This window comes from Microcaecilia unicolor, chromosome 7, assembly GCF_901765095.1.
Source record: "Microcaecilia unicolor chromosome 7, aMicUni1.1, whole genome shotgun sequence".
In the NCBI taxonomy this organism is placed as follows: Eukaryota; Metazoa; Chordata; class Amphibia; order Gymnophiona; family Siphonopidae; genus Microcaecilia; species Microcaecilia unicolor.
In genome coordinates, this window is record NC_044037.1 from 242447568 (window position 1) to 242468478 (window position 20911).

General features: G+C 42.6%; 1 protein-coding gene across 1 annotated transcript in view; it reads left to right on the plus strand.

Annotated features, from left to right (window-relative positions):
• Positions 1-3318: 3318 nt before the first annotated feature.
• Positions 3319-20911, plus strand: part of LOC115475118 (lymphocyte antigen 75-like) — a 151842-nt gene continuing 134249 nt past the window's right edge. The window contains exons 1-2 of the mRNA XM_030210859.1: positions 3319-3443; positions 20154-20531. Of these exons, the coding sequence (XP_030066719.1) occupies positions 3344-3443; positions 20154-20531 (478 nt within the window). The 5' untranslated portion in view covers positions 3319-3343. The remainder of the gene's footprint in view (positions 3444-20153; positions 20532-20911) is intronic.

The window sequence follows — 20911 nt, forward strand, 5'->3', positions numbered from 1 at the left end:
ACTGGATCCCAGAGATTTTTTATTTATATTAGGAGGGGAGGGCTGTGGGTGGTGCTAGTCAACTAACCAGGGATTTTTTCATCTTGGGGTGAATGGTGTCACTACATTACCAGGACCTGGATGGAGCCAATGCAGAAAGGAGGTGATTTAAGGATCATGAGTTATCTCTGGGTGGGGAGTGCAGGGTTTATTAGCTTTTCTGCCCTGATGCAGAGGGCAAGTCAACCCTTCTACAACACCTCAGACCTGGTGGTCATTTTTCTCATGTTGTGTTGCAAAATGGCTGGCACAACCCAGTAAGACTGATAGGAGGGAGCCAAGCTTTGGGGGGTGCCAAAAGCTGCCATAACTGCTCTTTCCTGCTACCAACTCATTGGCAGTTACAGCTGGTGATATGTTGATTGCTACTGCAGCAGGTGCACTGGCAGCAACAGAAGGGAATGGAGGGACATTGGACGAGAAATGCTGGACTTGGGGGCAGGGAAAGAGAGAGAGGGGGCAATGTTCATTATCATTTCTATAGCGCTACTAGACGTACGTAGCGCTGTACACTCGAACATGAAGAGACAGTCCCTGGACTGAGGGACAAGGAGAGAGTAGGGGATGATGCTGGATGGTTGTGGGGGAGGGAGAAGAGAAGGGACAATTCTAGATGGGGGTAGGGGAAAGAGTGGGGTTGATGCTAGATGCGTGGCAAGGAAGGGAATAGGAGTGATCTTGAACAGATGAGAGGGAGAGATGGATAAAGGCCAACCAAATTTGTTGGTTACGATACACAAACTGGCCCAAAGTCAGTGTTTTGCTCAGTTTGTTTGTAGGTGCTTGGTCTGTTGGTCAAAAGGTTATTTTAATTTTCAGCTGGAATCTCTCCCACACCATCCCACCCAAACAAGAGTTATGCTTCCTCCTCAATCTGTATGCTGCCCTGGGTCTAGTTTATAATACATGGTGGCCTAGGGGTGTAGTTGGGGCCATTATGGCTCTGCTCTCAAAATGGCTGTCATGACTGGGGCATCTCTACTCCCTTACTATACCAGTCAGCCACCAGAGAATGTAAGGTAGACCTGGGTGAGGGTGGGGGCTATTATTTGTATATTTTTTGTACTGCATTTGCAAGTAATGCAGTTATGATCTTGCACAAGATTTTATATGGTAAATAGACTACTCCAAATATAAGCTTTTGATACAAAATTTTAGCAGGAATTGAAATCTGGGGTAATAAGCTCCTTAGGTATTAGCTTCTCTGTGGAGTTATAATGTCAGCTGTCACTCCAAGTGTTGTGCAAAGTCAGCCACTGTAAAAGTACCATTGTTTTTAGTTTGTTTTCATTAGCTATGGTCCATCATGGATTTGATACCATCTTTCTCTGGTACAGCCAAAGAGGTTTACAATTATTATATACTGGGGTTTCTTTTTTTGTTGGGGGGGGGGGGTTTACTTGGAAGTAAAATAGTCTTTATTATTTAAATTATTATATTCTGGCTTGAATTCTGTTAGTTTAGTAGAGGAATGCAGACTGCAAGTTCTGACGATCCCCAGCTGCTCTCACCGATTCACATTCACACAATCAAACCTGAGTTTTCAGCTTTTTTCTGCAGTTTCAGTTTTGGTTGGCCTCTAGAGATTGGATGATGGTGGATGGGTAGGTGGGAGAAGGGTAGAGAAAAGAGAAGGGGCAATGCTAGATGAGAAAGAGGGGCAGGAACAGAAAGGGAGATGCTGGACCAGGAAGGAACAGAAGAGAAATGGGAGCTGCTAAACCAGAGGAAGAGATGGGAGAAAGAAAGAGGTAGGAGGCCATTCAGTTATAGATTACATAGAAACAGAGGAAAATGTAGGCAGATAAAGACCATATGGCCTATCTAGTCTGCTCTTCCATGCCATCTACTCTCCCTATCACTCCTTTGGAGATCCTATGTACTTGTTCTAAGCTCCCTTGAATTTAGATACAGTTTTCATCTCCACCACTTCCACTGGGTGGCTGTTCCATGAATTTATCACCCTTTTCGTGATAATGTATTTTCTCAGGTTACTTCTGAGTCTATCCCCTTTCACTTTCATCCTATAGCCTGTCATTCCAGAGCTTCCTTTCAATTGAGACTCGCCTCCTGTGCATTTATGCCATGTAGGTATATAAATGTCTCTATCATATCTTCCTTCGTCCGCCTTTCTTCCAAAGTATACATATTGAGATTTTTAAGTCTATCCCCATATGCTTTATAATGAAGACCACTGACCATTTTAGTAGCTGCCCCCTGGTCCGATTCCATCCTGTTTATATCTTTTTAAAGGTGTGGCCTACAGAATTGTACATAATATTCTAAATGAGGTGTTACCAGGGTTTTAGACAGGGCCATTGTCACCTTCTTTTTCCTGCTGGCCAATCCTCTCCCTATGCACCCAAACATCCTTCTAGTTTTCACTGTTGCCTTTTCTACCTGTTTGGCCACTTTAGAATAATCACATATGATCACAACCAAACCTTGCTCCTCTTTCGTGCACAAACGTTCTTCACCCCCAAACTACCATTCCCTGGGGGTTTGCAGCCCAATGCATGACCTTGCATTTTTTAAGCATTAAATTGTAGCTGCCAAATTCCAGACAGCTGTTCTAGCTTTGCTAAGTCCTCCCTCATGTTATCCACACCATCAAGGGTGTCTACTCAGTTGCAGATTTTGATATCATCCACAAAGAGGCAAACCTTACCAGGGTTAGCTCCTCAACAATATGCTTACAAAAATGTTAAAAAGAACTGGCCCAAGTACTGAAGCTTGTGGCACACTGCTGGTAGCATCCTTTTTCTCGGAATCAGCTCTTGCCAAGCAAGCACCCTAGCAGTGGTCTGTGCAGTGGGATGGAATAGATACTTAATACTTATTGGAATATACTGTAGGTGCTAACTTCTGTACGCCTACTCCTCGGTAGCTTTCTGCATCAGCTCTTCTATGCTTTCAAATAAACAAATGCTCAGTCTCTCTCAAGCATATTCCGAAAGGGTCCAGAGCAACTGCATAGGTACCCTGAAAAACTGTGCCTGAGGTCATTAACGTTGATCCCTTTAGCTCAGCGTCAGCTTATTCGAGCCCCTCTGTTGCCCGACTGCAATAACGAAAGCGAGAGGAAAACCTAATTTAGCTGTAGCTTTCTTCTTTTCTCCGTAGCAACAGATTGCCCTCAGAAGTACTCCAATCAAAATAAAATAAAAAAAAAAGTGACCTTTTATCTCAGCCAATGGCGTGCCGCGCCTGACAGGTCGGCTGGAGGTAGGGCACAGGCGGCAGTGTGCGCGCGGCTGCTTAGTGGTTAGTGCGTCTCGAGGCGCTGGTGGTGTATTGGAAGGTGATGGTGGTCACGCGCCTTGTGCTGCTGAGGCGGCGATGGTCGCTGCCGATGAGCCGGATTGTCCTGGTGTGCGTGCTGGCTGCATCTTCCACCTGCACGGGTAGGTACAAGTGTGGCTTCCTTCGGGAGCCCTGTGCTCTTTTCCTAAGGGAAAGAAACAGCTAGGTAGGACTAAAGCTGCACGTTCATTGCCCATTTCTCCTTAGTAGGTGTGATACTTAGTAGTAGTAGATACAACGACAAAACTGCAAACGTGAAGAGCTCGCTTTGAGGGGAGGTTGCCGCACTGATCTTGGGTAATGTGAAGCATGGAAAGAGTCCTTTATCTCGCGCTTTTTACATCTTTATAGTTGTAGGAGTGCTTGTACCAGTTCTTCTATAAAGGTCCGCATTGGGAAAGCGAAAGCAAGTTACTGGCATCTGATCGCATTTTCCTTTTTTATGAGGTAAAAAAAAACAAAAAACAAGCTTTAATCGGGATTGCTGTCTCTGTGTTGTTTAATTCACTAGCACCAAACGCATTATGGGACGAGATCTTTGTTTGGTGAGGAAAGTGCCTGGTTTAGTTTATGTCCTAACAATTCAGTTGAGAAGAATGTGAACGTAATGGGTGTTGCCAATTCTAGTTCACATGGCTATCTGCAATAGGTGATGTTGTAGGGAAAGTCCCCACATTGGTATTTTTGGCTGGGAGGAGGCAGGATGATAATGTTATGTTGTAGTAATCGAAGTTATATAAGGAGTGTGTGAGAGGTGGAACCTAGAAAACATTCATTTGTTTGTACTTAAAACTTTGCTCCCATTTTGAGACTGTAGTCAAAATATATAGAATATGTGCTCCTTAATAATTCTTACAGCAACGTCTATTATTAATTCACCGTCTGTGTACTGTACATCAGGTACAATGGAGTTTACAATCCTAAGTGGATTCCTGAAGAGAGCAGTAACCTGCCCAAGGTCATAAGTGTTGGTAGCAAAAACAGAATTTGAGCCCAGATCTCCTGATTTTGGGCCCATTATTTTAACAGTAGGTCATTTGGGGGTTGCACAATGTTTGTGACCTCTTCTTTAAGAGCTGTAATGAAAAGAATCATTAAAAAAAATAAACAAAATGAATCATGTACCCTGCCTTGTGTGAATTTTTTTCAAGAAGGTGGTACATTGTAATAAATCTATTGTAGCAATGGTTCGTCTAGTGATTGTGTTTATTTACAGGCTCTCAGCATCCTCTGGCCTTTAGATCTTCTAGAGTATGGATGGAATCCTCTGCTATAAAAATCGGGGGGGAGGGGGGGTCTGTTAGGACACTTCCTGTTGTTGGTCACTGCATTGCTGGCCTTTGTGATATAGTTATGCCACCTACCAGGGCCTGAATTTTAAAAAGATTGTCATGGAATTTATATTCCGTCTTTCTGTGGTACAACCAAAGCGGTTTACATTTATTATATGCAGGTACTTTCTCTGACCCTAGTCGGCTCACAATCTAACCCCCCCCCCCTGTTTACTAAGCCACGCTAGTAAATGAGCTGTGTTGGTATTGCCGCGTGGCAGTAAACAGGGGAGGTAAGTTTGTGTATGTGGGGCAATAGCAGGTTAACTTCCCCCCCCCCCCCCCCCCCCTGTTTATTAAGCTGCGTGCCTGTGCACTAGTGCTGACACAGCCTGTTCACTTTGAGGGATCTTTTACTAAGCCATGGTAGTGTTTTTAGCTCACGGTAGAAATCAGCTGGCAGTAAATGCCAAGATGCCCATAGGAATATAATGGGCTCTCGGCATTTACTGCCAGCTGATTTCTACCGTGAGCTAAAAACAGTACCGTGGCTTAGTAAAAGACCCCCTGAATAAGCTATATTGACATTGCCATGTGGCTTAGTAAATGGTGATTTGCTCAGGGTCACAATGAGCCACAGCGGGAATTGAGCCCAGGTTCTCAGCCTTCTGTCCTGACCATTAGACTATAAGAAAAGTGGCAGGCTTGGCAGTGGTTAATGGACAGAAGGTAATACACCTCCAGGGCCCCCATTAGATAATGCCATTGCTGTGTAAAGTACAGCAATAAATTCAGTTGTACTAGTAGTTTGGTGCTAAGGATCCCTGAACTTGGAAATCCACAGTACTGGCGGAAGAAACTTGATAATCTCTTGAAACTATGGGTGCAAGAGAGCAGGGCCTCCAGTTGAGCTCTTGCTGAACACAAGTGGGTTGTGGTTTTTGTCTTGGTCTATGGAGGCCCTAAAGATGTTGGCAGGTTTAGCCTTGGAAGAAGGGAAATTTTGTGTGCCTCACTTTGCCCATTCTAGGTCTCTCTGTCTTTCAGTTCTTTCATATACACCAGTTTTAGCACATGCTGCTAGCACTCTAGACAAGACAACAAGGTCTGACATGAAATAGTCATATTGCTTAACCCTGCCAATTGCCAAATACTTCTGCTTTATAAGACAGTTTATTTATATTGGACAATATTTCAAAAAGAGAGGCACCAAAAACTAACATGCACCCTGTGTTTTGCTTTTATGTGTGGCTGCCACCTGGATTCAGTCCTGGGTTTACCCTGTTGCATTCAGGGATGTGTAATTCTGATTTCCCCAATTCATTCCCTAAGAAAAACAAAACTACAAGTCCCAGCACTGGGGTAACCCAGTACTGGATCAACCCTGTCCTGCGAATCTGGACCCAGTTGGCAGCCTTACTTTTGTTTTCCTGCTCCCTGTTACTTGGTATTCCTTACCATTCTTCCTCTTTCAAGTCTGCTATAAAGAACATTTTTGCTGGGAATGGGTATTTTGTATTTTATTGATCATATACATATTGTACTGATGTATTATAAGTTATTCTATTGCTTGTTTATTTGTATTATTTTTCTGTAGACTGCTTTTAGCTGAACATTGCACAAGGAAAGAGGTCTGTTAGTGTACCATAAGATACAGTCAGGTGCACAGGTTTTCTCCACAGGGCCGCTTTTAGAAATGTCAAGTTTTGACTCAAGTCTGCTCTCTTTCTCTATCTGAACTTCCCATCTTCTTCCTTCCCTACTCCCAGCCCCCCCACCGTAATCCTGCATCGCTCCCTCACCCTCTCCCTTCCATCCCCCTCCTCACAGTCTTCCCTACCTCTCTTCTAGTACTGGCAGGATTAGAATGCCGTAGAGGGGGTGAGAGGGAAATGGGAAAAGCCAGTAGGTAGATGAGACGTGGAAGGAGGAGACTAATGACTAGAGGGTGAAATTAAATGAGCAGATAAAAAAAAAAAATACAGAAAAGAGACAAGTGGATAAAAAAACATTAGAGCCAGACAGATATAGAGAAGGCAAAAAGACAGAGAAGAAATGGAAAATCAAATCTGGAAAATAATTTAGGAGAAGACTGTCATAAGGTAAGTAGAAAAGAGACTGAGGCCAGCCCAATTAGAAAAAAAAAGCCCAGACAACAAAGAGGGAAAGAAGGGGATATAATGAACATGGGGGGGGGGGTAAGGTGACAGAATGGAGATGCTGAATTGGAATGGGGAGAAGAGAAGTGATGTACTGTAATGGAGGAAGATACTGGCTTGGAGGAGGGGAAAGAGATGATGATCAGATAGGGAGGAAAAGGGGATATTGGAGGATTCTGGACATGGGCTGAGTAGAAAGACGGGAGAATGGGGGGTAAGAAAATGATGGGGATGCTAGACATTGGACGGGGCTGGGGACAGAGAAGGGGATATGCTGGACATGGAGGGAACAGGGATATAGGGGAGTTGCTGCCATGGAAGGGGAGAGGGACATGGAGGGATGCTGGATACAAAGGGGAGTAGGGTGATGGGGAGAGATGCTGGATTGAGGTAAGGGAAGGAAGATATGCTGAACAGAAGAGGTGAGAGAAAAAGAAGATACTGGTCAAGGAGTGAAAATAAAGAGTGCTGTACTGAAGGGAGGAAATAGAAGGTGCTGGAAGAGGGGAGAGTTAGCAAAAAAAAAAAAAACAGGATGAAGACTGGGATGGTTGGGGTGAGGGAGATGAAGTAGATGTGGTTTAAAAAAAAAAAAAAGGGAAGTTTGAATGAAAAATGAATGAAGGCTGAGCAGATTAAGAGACAGAAAAATAAATGAAGGAAAGCTGAAGAGAAAAGATCAGTCAGAGATGGATAAAGGAGAAGTAGTGAAGAAGTCATGAAGGGAGAGAAGTAGGAGATGGACTGGAGATCTTGTAAAGGAATTTAAGAAAAGCTAGTGGAATGCAGAAACAGGAGACTGGGACAAACATGATTGGAAAAAATAAAACAACCAGACAAAAAAAAAAACAATCAGACAACAAAGGTAGAAAGAATTTTATTCTTAATTCAGTTTTACAGTACATTTAATTTACACTGCTTTCTTTGTAGTTAGAAGAGTGCAGGGTGCTGTTTCTCTTTCTCTAGTGCTGCACTGCCTGCAGAGTGTGGCTTCTTGGGCTTTGAGTTTAATTTTTGTCTGCATATCTATATTTGAAGTTTGTGGTCACTTATTTTGTACCTGGCCAGGGGTCTATTTGTGTTCAGTGTTTGTGACTGAGTCCAGGTAGTCTGTTTAAGCCTCTAATAATTCAGCTTGTTCAGTTTCCCAGTAGGTGTAGGGGGGAGCTATGGGGATTTCTGTGAATGCAAAATATATGTTTAAATTAACAGCTTGATATTTAAACTGCTACTTCAAAAGTATGTACCTGTTTTATTAATACAGCTTATTAAGGTGTTTATTATAAAGCAAAATTGAAGGATATGTACCATTGTGGTAATTATTTTGCAGGATACTGTGATGTGTGTTGAGATGTTGACCAGACTCGACTGTAAATGGCAAAGTTTAAGTTATGAGATAATGCAAATTTATTTTAAAATGTCAGTGTTTTCAAAGGGTTCCTTTTGCAAAGCCGTGGCAGTGATTCCCATAGGCCTTGTTGCATTTGCCAGGCTGGGAATCACTACCATGGCTTTTTAAAAGGAGCCTAAAGTTTCCATAAGTATGTATGGGGTTTATGTTTGGTGCAGGATAAACTGTTTACTTAGGAATCTGTCATCAAAGTGCATGCTAAGGAATTATTTATGAGTATACCAAGCACTACTCACACCTATATGCCTAGTGCCCCCTCGTGTTAAGTCTGCCCCCCCCCCCCCCCCCAAATATCAAGTCTGGCTACGCCACCGGTTCAAGGTAAAATGAGGCGGTTCACCCTTAAAACTTGTTGTACAAAAACTGTGTGTTATTTATGTAATATTATCCTATTCTGGTATCATCTCTGTAACAGTAACACATCCCTTCACTGACAGGCATGTTGTGAAGCAAAACAAAACCCTGCAAAAATCACAATTTGTCACCTACAGAGCAAACCTACTGTGCACTAACACATTAATTGTAGACATAAAGAGCAGCAGCCCTACCTATGAAAAAGCTACACTGTAAATATTATAGCACATCTTAGAACACCATTACAGCATTTGTTGAAAGAGCAGGATGAGTCATAGTGCTGTAAATTTCTCCACAGAAACTACATAGTAGCAGAATCCCTTTCCTTGGCTTAAAAGTATATGCACCGCAAGGTACAGTAGGCATGCCTAGGGCAGAGTTTGGGAGTTAAGCATGTAAGTCATATCATGTGCATGTACATTTATACCTTCTCTTGAGGAGGCATAATGTCTATGTGCCTTCAATACCCTTCTTCCCAAGAGCCATTTTCATGAAACTGGTGCAATCATTGGTGTTAAGTCACCTGGACTATTGCAATGCACTCTTCGCTGGCTGTAAAGAACAGACCATCAAAAAACTTCAAACAGCCCAAAATACTGCAGCCAGACTCATATTTGGGAAAACAAAATATGAAAGCGCGAAACCCCTAAGAAAGAAACTGCACTGGCTACCACTGAAAGAACGTGTCACATTCAAAATCTGCACGATTGTTCATAAAATCATTTACGGAGAGGCCCCGACCTATATGCTAGACCTCGTAGACCTGCCACCCAGAAATGGCTTTAATAAAGCCTACCATGAGAACCCTTAACTAACTACAACGCAACACCTAACCAAAATGGCGTAGAATGTATTTTTCAATAACGACTTGTCCAAATCCTCCTGTATTTCTTTACCTCTTTGTAACACCAATTGTTTTCTCTAACCTGATATGGCGTTGCTAAAACAGGTCTCTGTAAGCCACATTGAGCCTGCAAATACGTGGGGAAATGTGGGATACAAGTGCAATAAAGAAATAAAATAAACAATACTGGAACAGGATGTCCCAGAAACGCCAAAGAAAGACCATAATCAAGTATATAGTATCACGTTCATTGTTGATGTAATCATGAATTGATAATGAGTATGACTATTGGACAGACTGGGTGGACCGTTTCAGGTCTTTATCTGCCGTCACTTACTATGTTACTATGTAGTTTCTGCAGGATTTGTGCCAGTATTTTATAAAGAGGCATAAGTACCCTGTTATAAAATATACCCTCGTTTGGCTATTTCATTTTTCTAATTGTATTGGTCGGTTTCTCTTTAACTTGTCTTGTCTGCTTTCTAAGTTCTTTTCAAGGATTGCCATTCCATTTGCTTCTTTATCCTTTAGGCATCTTTGGTTCCTCCTGTGCATATTGATTTCTGATGTTGAAACTGAGAAAATTGATCCTTTCCCTTCATTTATTTTTAACATTTCTATCCACTCATACATAGATTTCACCTTTAGTTTGTCTCCTCTTCCTCCCTTATTTCACTTCTCACCTATGCTTTTCATGTCACATCCTCATCCGTTTCCATACTTTTACTCCCTTCCCAAATCTTCCATTCCACCTTGTGTGTGTGTGTCTTTCAGTCTATTTTCCTTGATTGGCTGTTGTCCCCTTATCATTTATTTTCACCTTTACTTATCTTTTGCCCAGCCTTCATCTATATTCTCTGCCTTTCTCCTCCTTATTAGCTTTATTTCTCCCTGCTTCTAGTCTATTTCTTTTTAGTTTCAGAAACCCTGCTATCTTCCACCCACCAAATATGAGTCCTTGCTTTTCTTGCACACCTCCCTTCCTGTTTGTCCTTATGCCTCGGTGCTCTGAGGCAGTCCCTCTGCATGGTTCGAACAGGTGTGTAAACCATGGGGCTGCAGAAGGAAAAGGTGACGTCTTTTTTAATTCTATGTTCATCTTGTGACTTTTTTTGGTCCCAGACTTCCTCTTTCAATCTCCTTTACTTCAGCAATATATATTTTCTTTTTATACCATCCCCCCCCCCCACCTCCCATTTTCCTGCTCCTTCAGTTTTTAATGTGAAATTTTTTCACGCCTTTCCTCACTCTCTCTTCTTCCTATAGACTCACCAGTCCCCCTTCCAGTTGTTCACACCTTTTGCTCTGTCCTCTTCACCATCTTCCTCCTGCCAATGCTACCTTGCTCTACTCTTCATCTTGTGCTTTTTCCCTGCACACTTTACCTCATCTGCCTCTTGTGCTCTTTCTCCTATGTCTGCCTTCTTTGGTCTGTTGTCCCCCCCCCCCCCTCACCCCGGGCTCCCTCTCCTCATTTCTTTACTCTTTTTCATTTGTACAGCCCTCTTCTCTCCCTGTCCTTTTACATTATGTCTTTTTCCTTCAGTCCCCTTTACTCGTACATTCATGCATTTTCTTAATTCTTCCTGCAGGTGTTCTCTCCTTTGTTCCCTTATCTTATGCCCCCTATCTTATGCAAGGGATTTCTCTCAGTGGACAGAGCCAGGCCCTGTCTCAGGGCACCAGAGCTCAAGAGTACCAAAAGCCTGTCTCTTTGGCTCAGCCGTTACAGCAGCAAAATCGTGTTTTGCTCTCACTGGTGTGCTGTCACGTTCTGAGCACACCTCTTCCTCCCTCTCCCAGGTTCAGTTGGTCATCTCTCCTTCCACTCGCATCCCCCCTTCTTTCTGAACCCCACCTGCAGTCATAGGAGCCAACTTTTCAAAATTATTGGGGGTGCTAAGTCCAATGGAAATAACCCTTCCCTGTACACATTCAAGGAAATTTTATTAATATTGGGGGTGCTCAAGCACCCACAGCACCCACAGAGTCGGCTCCAATGCCTGCAGTCCAGCATCCTCCTTCCTCTCTAAACCCCCTCCCTGATCTACCTTTAAAATGTCTCTCTCTTCGGTAGCCAGTGGCAGCAGCATCGATACATGCACTGCCTGTAGATTCACCTGGAGTCTTTCCTCTGACACAACTTCTCGATTGTGCGTGGGCAACATGTATGAGAGGAAAGACTCCAGGTTAGGCTACAGGCAGCATATATGTATTGTTGCTGGTGACCAAAGAGAGAGAGAACTTTTCAGGTAGACTGGGGCAGGATAGAGAGAGGGGGGATGCCAGACCAGGTAAGGGAGGGCTGGAGGAGGAGCAATGCTGGACTCTGGGGTGGAGGGGAAGAGAGAGAGATGTTGGACAATGGGAGGAAGGGAAGAGAGGGAGAGTTGGAATGGTGGGGTGGGCAGAGGAGAGGGAGGAAAGTTGTATCCGGGGGAGGGAGAGATGAGATACTGGACAAGGGGAGTGAAGAGGAAGGGAGAGATGCTGGACCATGAAGATGTGCGGGAGGGAAGGGAGACGGGACAGAGATGTTGGGCTACAAGGGTGGGATGAGGTGAGAGGAAGAAGATGATGTTGGGCTACAAGGGTGGAGTGAGGGTAGATACTGGGGACAGTGGAACTATGTGGGAGAGGCCATTAGAGAGGAGGTTGTCAAGGAGACGAGTGAGGAGGATAATGAGTACAGAGGGTATAATGTAGTAATAGGGAGTTGATGAAAGATAGAATGGAATAGGAGGCTTGGCAAGGAGTGAGATGGGAACTGGAAGAGCTAAGGGGTGAAAGGAGGAGAAGGGTTCCAGGGATGATGGGTGCAGGAATGATCACCACCTTGCTCCTACTCTGGCAGCTGCTTTATATGGCAACTTGAACCCACTAGTGAATAGCACTGTGAGACTACTGCTAGGGGTCACCAGCACCATTATGAAGAAGGCAGCTGCCAGGGTAGGAGTGAGTAGAGATCATTCCTCTCCTCATCATCCCTGGGGTGAATCAAGATATGTGGCTGTTTGGGGGGGGGGGGGGAGGGTTCAGGGAGGAGCTGACTGGAAGGCAGATGATACAGTGAGGTGGGGGAGGGGAAGCTGACAGTTGATATGGGCAGGTAGGGTGTAAATGAGCTGTGGGGGGCAGGGTGCCGATACAAAAGGTGGCTCAAGGTGCCCCAATCCCTTGAGCTGGCGCTGTCAGTGAGTGCTTAAGTGCTTTCTCCACTCCCTGATCTGAAAACCCGTTTGTAACCTTGTGTACAGAAAGCCTTGATGTGCTTCTCCATACCTGAGAGGAAAGAGGAAGAGCACATGTCCAGCACCAGGAATTCCTACGCAACTAGCAGGGGAGTTTCCTGTCAAGAATTCACAGCTAGCTACTTAAGGATTGTCTTGTACTTTCCAGTGGAAAGTACCAAGCAGGATGATGAGTAACCTGAGGGGAGGAGGACGTATTGCTGGACTCTCACAATCAGATGCTACTGAAATAAATACCACCACCACCACTTCTCCCTCACTGTTGCCAACTTGCAAAGAAGATGGCTTTTTCCCATGTTCACAAGGAAAGTAGCAACAGTGAATCAACAAGATAATTTCACTCTGGAAATGGATGATGAAACTGTAAAGAAATTCAGCAATTTCAAAATGCACATTTTTGTTTTTTTGTTTTTGTTTTCTCTGCTTGTATAATGTAAATATTAAAATGCCCTTAAAGTGAAATTAACACAAAAGATAGGAAAAATATCTGATTTATCCTGACTTACCACAAATATAAAATTTACAGTAAACTTATATAAACATTAAAACAAAAATTAACATAAGAATTTTTTTAAAGAGTTGTCTTTACCTGTTTTCTGAATAGCATATAGTTAAACAAATAATCTAAATTTAAACCCAAATCCTTCTAAAGTCTAGGGGTTTGGTAGCCAATAATTGTGTATGCACACCAAATCATTTTATTCCTTTAAGGGAAGAAAATGCAAAAAGGTAAAAACTGTTAGATCTTTTCAACCTCTTATTAGAGCTGAATTCTACACATGAAATCATATATCTTGGATATTTTCCTATTAGAATTTTAAATAACATACAGGTTAATTTGAATAAAACACTTGCCTCTATTGGTAACCAATGCAATTCTATATATAAATGAGAAATGTGACCATGTTTTTTTTTCAATAAAAAGATTAAATGCACTGCTGTATTTTGGACAGATTGTAATTTACATATTTGATTTTAAGGGTTCCAAGTAGTAAAAGCTTGCAGTGGTCCAGTTTCAACAATACCAGTGATCGTCGTAGCAACCTAAATTCTACTATCTCAAAGAATTTCCTTATTCACCTTAACTTTCTCATCAAGGAAAAAAAAGTTGTTTTTTTTTAATCAGCTATGGAATCCCAAGTTTGAACTAAATACACTACCAATAACTTAGTTGTAGTTTGCAAAGAAAATGCAAATTACCAATTGTGATCTGTTTCTCTAGAGGGTTTGGTTTGTAATCCAACAATAAGAATTTTGTTTTTCTCATCCATGAACATATACGATGTAAACAATCTCCTACCACTCCTACAGTCTGATATATAGTGGAAAAACAGAAATAACATCTGAAATATTGTCTGCTTAGCTATAGACTGAAAAACCCTTTTGAGAGAGCTTAATTCCCAGTGTACGCAAAAGATATTAAGTAACGTAGAGGAGAGCAGAGACCTTTTGAGGAACCCCACAGGGTTACTCCAACTCCTTGAAAGCATACCATTTTGTTTTACTCTATACGATTGTGTTACCAGGAAGCCTCTGAACCAATTCAGAACCTTATCTCCAATTCCAGTACTATTCAGCTCTGAGAGTAAGATGTCATGATCTACTGAGTCAAACGCTGCTGATAAATCGAATTGTAATAACAGTGCCTTACCCTTATTACCTAAAATAGATCTAACTTTATCTACTAGGGACACAAGCACTGTTTCTGTATTATAATTCTAAAAACATATTGAGAAAAGTATAGGCTATCATGATGGAACAAAATAGTTATTTAATTGAAGACAAACTAGACCCTCAGTAAGTTCTGTAAACAATGGAATTGAGGCCACTGGCCTATAATTGGAAGCCAATTCACTGGACTCCTTGGTATCCTTAATTATGGGAGTAATAATACTTTTCCCCATGGATGATAGAACTTGGCCAATTGAAAGCCGATATTGAATCCATAAAAACAAATCAAAGAAAAATTCAATTGGGGAAGATCCCATCAAGTAAAGGAGGACAAGGGTCCAACTTGCAATAAGATTTGGAATATCAAACAATGAAGTAAAATCCTTTCCAGTTTGGAGAAGCAAATTCAGACCAAATCATATCTCTCGCCATAACTGCAGGATTAGTATTAATGGCTAAGGTACAATCTTCCATTAAGTTTGAAAAAGTAGATCTAATCTTAAAAATCTTATTTTGAATTGGGGGAGAGGTAGTGTGGGGGGGTAGGGAAGGGATGGATTTGAATTGGTGTGTTATGTGGTGGGGTAATGCAAGATGAGTAAGGGTTAGTAAAGGAATTAAGTAAATTATGTTTCATTTGACGTAGGAAGGGGTTGTGTTTGTTTTTGATTTTGACTGTTGCATGGGATTCTTGAAGGCTGGTTCTAGTTTAAAAAAAAAACAAAAACTTTTTGTTTGTCTTCGGCTTTTGTCAAACATGGTGTTGGCTGCTAATGAATAGCTGCCTGTCCACTGTTCACTATTGAGGGAATTCTATAAACACTGGCCAAATTTGGGCACTGAAAAAAATTCAGCATGAAGCGCTATTCTATAAAGGGTGTGTGCCTTATACTGGGAGCAGCAGTGGGATTTGCAAGACCGGTGCTTTAACCACTAGGCCACTCCTCCACATAATGGGCCAGATGCTATATATAGCGCCTAAAAAATTGGCTTGGAAAACATTTCCTCTTAAGTGTATTCTATAAGTGCTGCCTAGATTTAGGTGCAGTATATAGAATATACTTAGTTCATATCCTAGTGCCTAAAACTGTACGCCTCCATTTACACCAACGAAAATGTGGTGTAAATCCCAGTGCGTAGATTAGGTGCAGAGGGCCATATTCTATAAACTGCACGTAAATTTTGGAATGGCCATGAAAACACCCGTAACCATACCCCTTTTTGCCTGCACGCATTAATATTTAGGTGCAGTACGTTACAGAATACGCTTAGTGAGTTGTGCATGTAAATTCTAATTATCGCCAATTAGTGCTCATTCTTTCTTGTTCTGTGCTGTTAACAACGCTGATTAGCTTGTTAACTTAGCACATTGTTAGAGAATGCGCTTGGATTTCGGCACGGCACGCTGGACATGTTATATAGAATCCAGGGGAATGTACCACATACTGCATTATTTTGTAATTGTTTATTTAGGTAAGGAAGGTGGGAACAAATGGATTCAGGTGCTGAACCTTTCATTCAAATATTTCCTGAGCTTTCTGTCTGCTTAATGATTTCAAGTATGAAAGCTGTGGCCAGGACAAATACTAAAGTGAAACTGAAAGGAGTTTCCAGGTTTCTACATGACTTAAATCGAAGGGAACTTCCTTAAGATCACAGATGAACAGTTTGTTGTGTGGTTGTGATAAGCCTTCAGGATGCATGTATGGTCTTGGGATGGCACTTGGAGGAGAGGAGAGTTCTGATGGCCTTTACTTTGCCTGTCTGGATTGTAAGCTACACAGTGATTGGTTACAGTAAATCTATAAACTGAGGCCAGTTGTTTACAATGTACAGCCGCACATGTAAATGTTATCCCACTTAACGGAGTTCTGTTTTTAACTAGTAGACTATGGTTTTGGGCCCAGCTCTTTTCTCAAGGGTTCTCTAATAGAAGAAATGGATTCAGTCATGGTCTTGTTGTTCAGCATCCAATTTATTCACATATTGCATGAGTTCTTTCATGAACATCCACTAGTATATTTAACATGATACAGCAACGGTTCGTGGTACTAGCGCCGGGCCCAGTAACGGTGACAGCGGAGGTTTGAAGACTCGAGCAATGCGAAGCGGCCGCGGCTAGGGGTGACGAGGGCCCTGGCGGTGGACGCTTGTGTCTGTGGGAGAGGATCGGTGATCCTCCTCCTCTGGGAGGCTACCGGACCGATCGCCTGGACTTGAAGCTTCCAGGTTTTTTAACCTTTCTGTGGGTCTCAGTCGACCCATGACCGTGGGTGGGGGAGGTTCCGTGGGATTGGGGAACAGCGGATGTGGTGACAGAGAAGAAGCTGGAAACTACAGGCCAGTAAGCCTCACTTCAGTAATTGGAAAAGTAATGGAAGTGATGCTGAAGGAAAGGATAGTGAATTTCCCGGAATCTAATAGGTTACAAGGTCCGAGACAACATGGTTTTACCAAAGGTAAATCATGCCAAAAGAATCTAATTGAATTCTTTGACTGGGCTATCAGAGAATTGGATCGAGGATGTGCGCCAGATATAATCTACTTAGATTTCAGCAAAGCCTTTGACAGTGTATATCTATCTTAAGGTTTGTGGATAGATTCCCCTTGAACTGTGTTTGTGCTCCAAAAAGAAAGTATCAGGGCTTCCTAATTTTTACTAGGTGTGGTTCCCACCATTTACCCCAAAGAATAAATGCCCATTAACATTCTTTTTCCCTCTTCCTAACATCTTTTCTTGTATTGTGATTATTGCTGCTTTGTCAGAGCATTTCACATTCTACTCCTCCCAAGGATGCTTTTTTACATTTGGACCATACCCTCTGTCTTCTGTGAGCCGGTCCCTCATCCAAGGTCTGGCCTAGATCAGCCTTGCTTAGCTTCGTCAGACGCACTGCCAACTGGACAGGTCCGCCACGCTCTGGTCTTTACTGAACTGTTTATTCAGCTTCAGGCCTTACTGCCAATATTGCTGCTCTTTCTAGCCACAAATGCACACCAACAGCAAGACTTCTTGTAAATGAAAGTTTATTTGAGCAATCCATAGCAGTACTGCTTACAGCTTCACAGTGGAACTTCTTTCTCACCTCAGTCCTGCACACAGCTGGAGGAAGCTTTACTGTGCCTTTACTTTTCAGACACTGTTTTCAAACTCCCAGTAGTTAATGTGCTTCTACACCTTTACAACATCAGTATATTCCTTCACATGGTCACAGTTCATCAAACAAACAAATCTCTTTCATTTCTTCTACTCCAGTGCTTAATCTCTGCAACACCCCTTTCTATTCTCGGAGGCAAATTACCTGGCACATCTTTCCCACAGGGTTTTTCCCCATTGCCTCAACCTTCTTTCTCCAGTCTTTCACAACTGGCTCAGCGTGGCTGCCAGGAAACCTCTCACTGCATTCTCCTTAGTTTGAGCCAGAGCTGCAGTCGCCATACCTTCCTCCTTCAGCTCCTCAGCAACCTCCATTTTATCATAATCCCTAGTCCCCTCCTCCCCTGGCTCTCCCTCATTTCCCAATCCCCGCCTCCCAGCTCCTGTGTGACTTGCCTAGGAAGAGAGGGTTCCTGGGACTGGTAGTTCCTCCCCCTCTTCAATACGCGGGCTGGTCTCTCGGCCACTAGGGGGCGAACCCTCGGTGTACTGGGAACTTGATACTGAAACTTTCTCTTTCTGTAACCTCCTACCTGCTTGAGCCCCTGTTCCCGTATTCTTTTGGTCCAACTTTTCCCTGCCCCCTTACACTTCTCTGGGGTACTTATTTTTAAGGGTGGGGGGGTCATGTTATTAGAGAAGGATGCCGGAGGCCAGAAATGTGGCATCAGTAGTCTCCCCAGGACCTGTTGAACTGGTGCACTGAACATCTGGTTAACTTAACAGATATTTTATAATACTGCCCAGTACCCCCCCCCCCCCCTTCTCCACCCAGCTACTCCTTCATGCCACCTGATTGTCAAACCTTTCTGGGGAGAATGCTGGGCATAATGCTGACTTTCTCACTTTTGTCCATTTTGAAATAGGAGTCTTAGTAAAGTGTGTGGGGGTTTTTTTTCCTCCCACTGGCAAGCAGGATTCAGTCAAGCGCATAGAGTGCAGATTTCATCCAGTGGCAGCAGGTCAGAACAGCTTTTCCAGGGCTCAGAACTATTGTAACTTTCTGAACATGCACAGCCCTTCCTGCATACACCAGTTTATCTTGTTGGGCAGACTGGATGGACTGTACAGGTCTTTATCTGCCGTCATTTACTATGTTACTAAGTTGACCAAACCAATCCTTATTCAGCAATAACACTAACTGATAGAGTATAGCATAAAAAATGCAGTTTTTACCATGAACGTCAGTTGTAGTCACACATGTTATTCTTACAAAGAAAGCAAAATACTTACCTTGGTAAAACAGAAAACAGTCACTTCAATCCCTACAGTATGGGTGAAGTATTTTTTCATGGAGAGAGTAGTGGATGCTTGGAATGCCCTCCCGTGGGAGGTGGTGGAAACGAAAACGATAACGGAATTCAAACATGCGTGGGATAAACATAAAGGAATCCTGTTCAGAAGGAATGGATCCTAAGGAACTTAGCCAAGATTGGGTGGCAGAACCGGTGGCGGGAGGTGGAGATGGTGCTGGGCAGACTTATACAGTCTGTGCCAGAGCCGGTGGTGGGAGGCGGGACTGGTGGTTGGGAGGCGGGGATAGTGCTGGGCAGACTTATACGGTCTGTGCCAGAACCGGTGGTGGGAGGCGGGGCTGGTGGTTGGGAGGCGGGGATAGTGCTGAGCAGACTTATACGGTCTGTGCCCTGAAAAGGACAGGTACAAATCAAGGTAAGGTATACACAAAAAGTAGCACATGTGAGTTTATCTTGTTGGGCAGACTGGATGGACCGTGCAGGTCTTTTTCTGCCGTCATCTACTATGTTACTATGTTACTATATGTCTCCTGTTGTTTACTGAGGTCTTTCTTCTCCACTATTTAAGATATTTGCAATCCTGGTACAGAATGCTTTTGTAAACAGGTAGAATTGGTTTATATTTTTGTGGTTTGAATTCTGCAGATTCTTTGAGTGAGGAATTTTAATTACCTCAATATTGACTGGATAAATGTAAGATCAGAGCATGCTAGGGAGATAAAGTTCCTATAAAATACTGAGTGGAGTGGAACAGTAGACATGAATCACTTGTTTACTTTTTCCAAGAACTAGGTGGCACACAATGGAACTATTAAATAGTAAATTTAAAACAGATTGGAGAAAATAATTCTTTACTCAATGTGTAATTAAACTCTGAGAATGTGGTAAAAGCAGTTAGTTTAGCAGGGTTTAAAAAAGGTTTGGAGAATTTTCTAGAAGAAAAGTCCATAAGCTGCTATTAAGATGGACTTGGGAAAATCCACTGCTTATTTCTTGGATAAGCAGCATAAAATCTGTTTTACTGTTTTGGGATCTTGCCAGGTACAGTACTTGTGACCTGGAATGGCCACTGTAGGAAACAGGATACTGGGCTTGATGGACTTTTGGTCTGTCCCAGTATGACAATGTTTATGTTCTTATGAATAAGATGATAATAAAAAATTCAGTTTAAAAATGTAAATATATTCAGATAGTTTTATAGTTGCCTGTGTTTTTCAACATTGTAATTGTATGCATGGTTAACACTCACAAATGAAGCCTTATTTCTGGAGAGGAGTCAAAATAGAGCAATGGCCTTTGTGAACAGGACAAAATGTGTGAAGATAGTGTGACAGTGCTCAATTATTTCTTTACCGTTTTAATATATTTTTCTTGTACTTTACCTACCTTTAAGCACTTTGGAATGTAAATCTCGTAAATTATTTTTTTCATACCCAGGTTATAATGAGTTCACCATTCGCCATGAAAACACCAATTTGTGCCTGAAAGTGCAGGAATCACAGATAATGGTGGCAGAATGTGGGGAGCACATGGATATTTTCTTGTTGTGGAAGTGGTTATCCAAACATCGCCTCTTCAACTTGGGATCCCAGCAGTGCCTTGGACTGGATATTACAAAACCCACTAATTCTTTGGGCATGTTTCCATGTGACTCGAGTCTTATGCTTTGGTGGCGGTGTTACGATGCTTCTGTGTATGGTGCATCTCAGTATATGCTGAATTTAAAAAGTGGAACTGTGAATGTAGGAATAGCCTCCAATGATACCTGGAGAAAAGGCGACTCTCAAGAAAATATTTGTCGACATCCTTACCATGGTAAGTTGTTTTTTTTTTTCCCATCTTTTACCTTAGCGTCCCTCTGGACCGGCCCAGAATGTGACTGATGTGTTGTGCACGCCTTCCAGCAGGTGGAGACTGAGAAAAAAACTGTGACTCTAGAGAGCCAATAAGAGCGCTTGCCAGTCAGAGAAAGATCCAGTAATCTCAGTCTCCAGCAGGTGGAAGGTAGTGAGCCCTTCAGTCTCATGCTGTATATTTTTCTATTTCTTGCTGTATTTCTTTTACTTGGTTTTAAAATTTTGTTTTGGGTGAATTAGCCTCTTCTGTGCATCAGTAGATATATATATATCCTGTTATTTAGAGGAAGAGGCCCGTGGGGGTGGCAGAGTCCTTCCTCTCATGTCCTCCCTGGTATT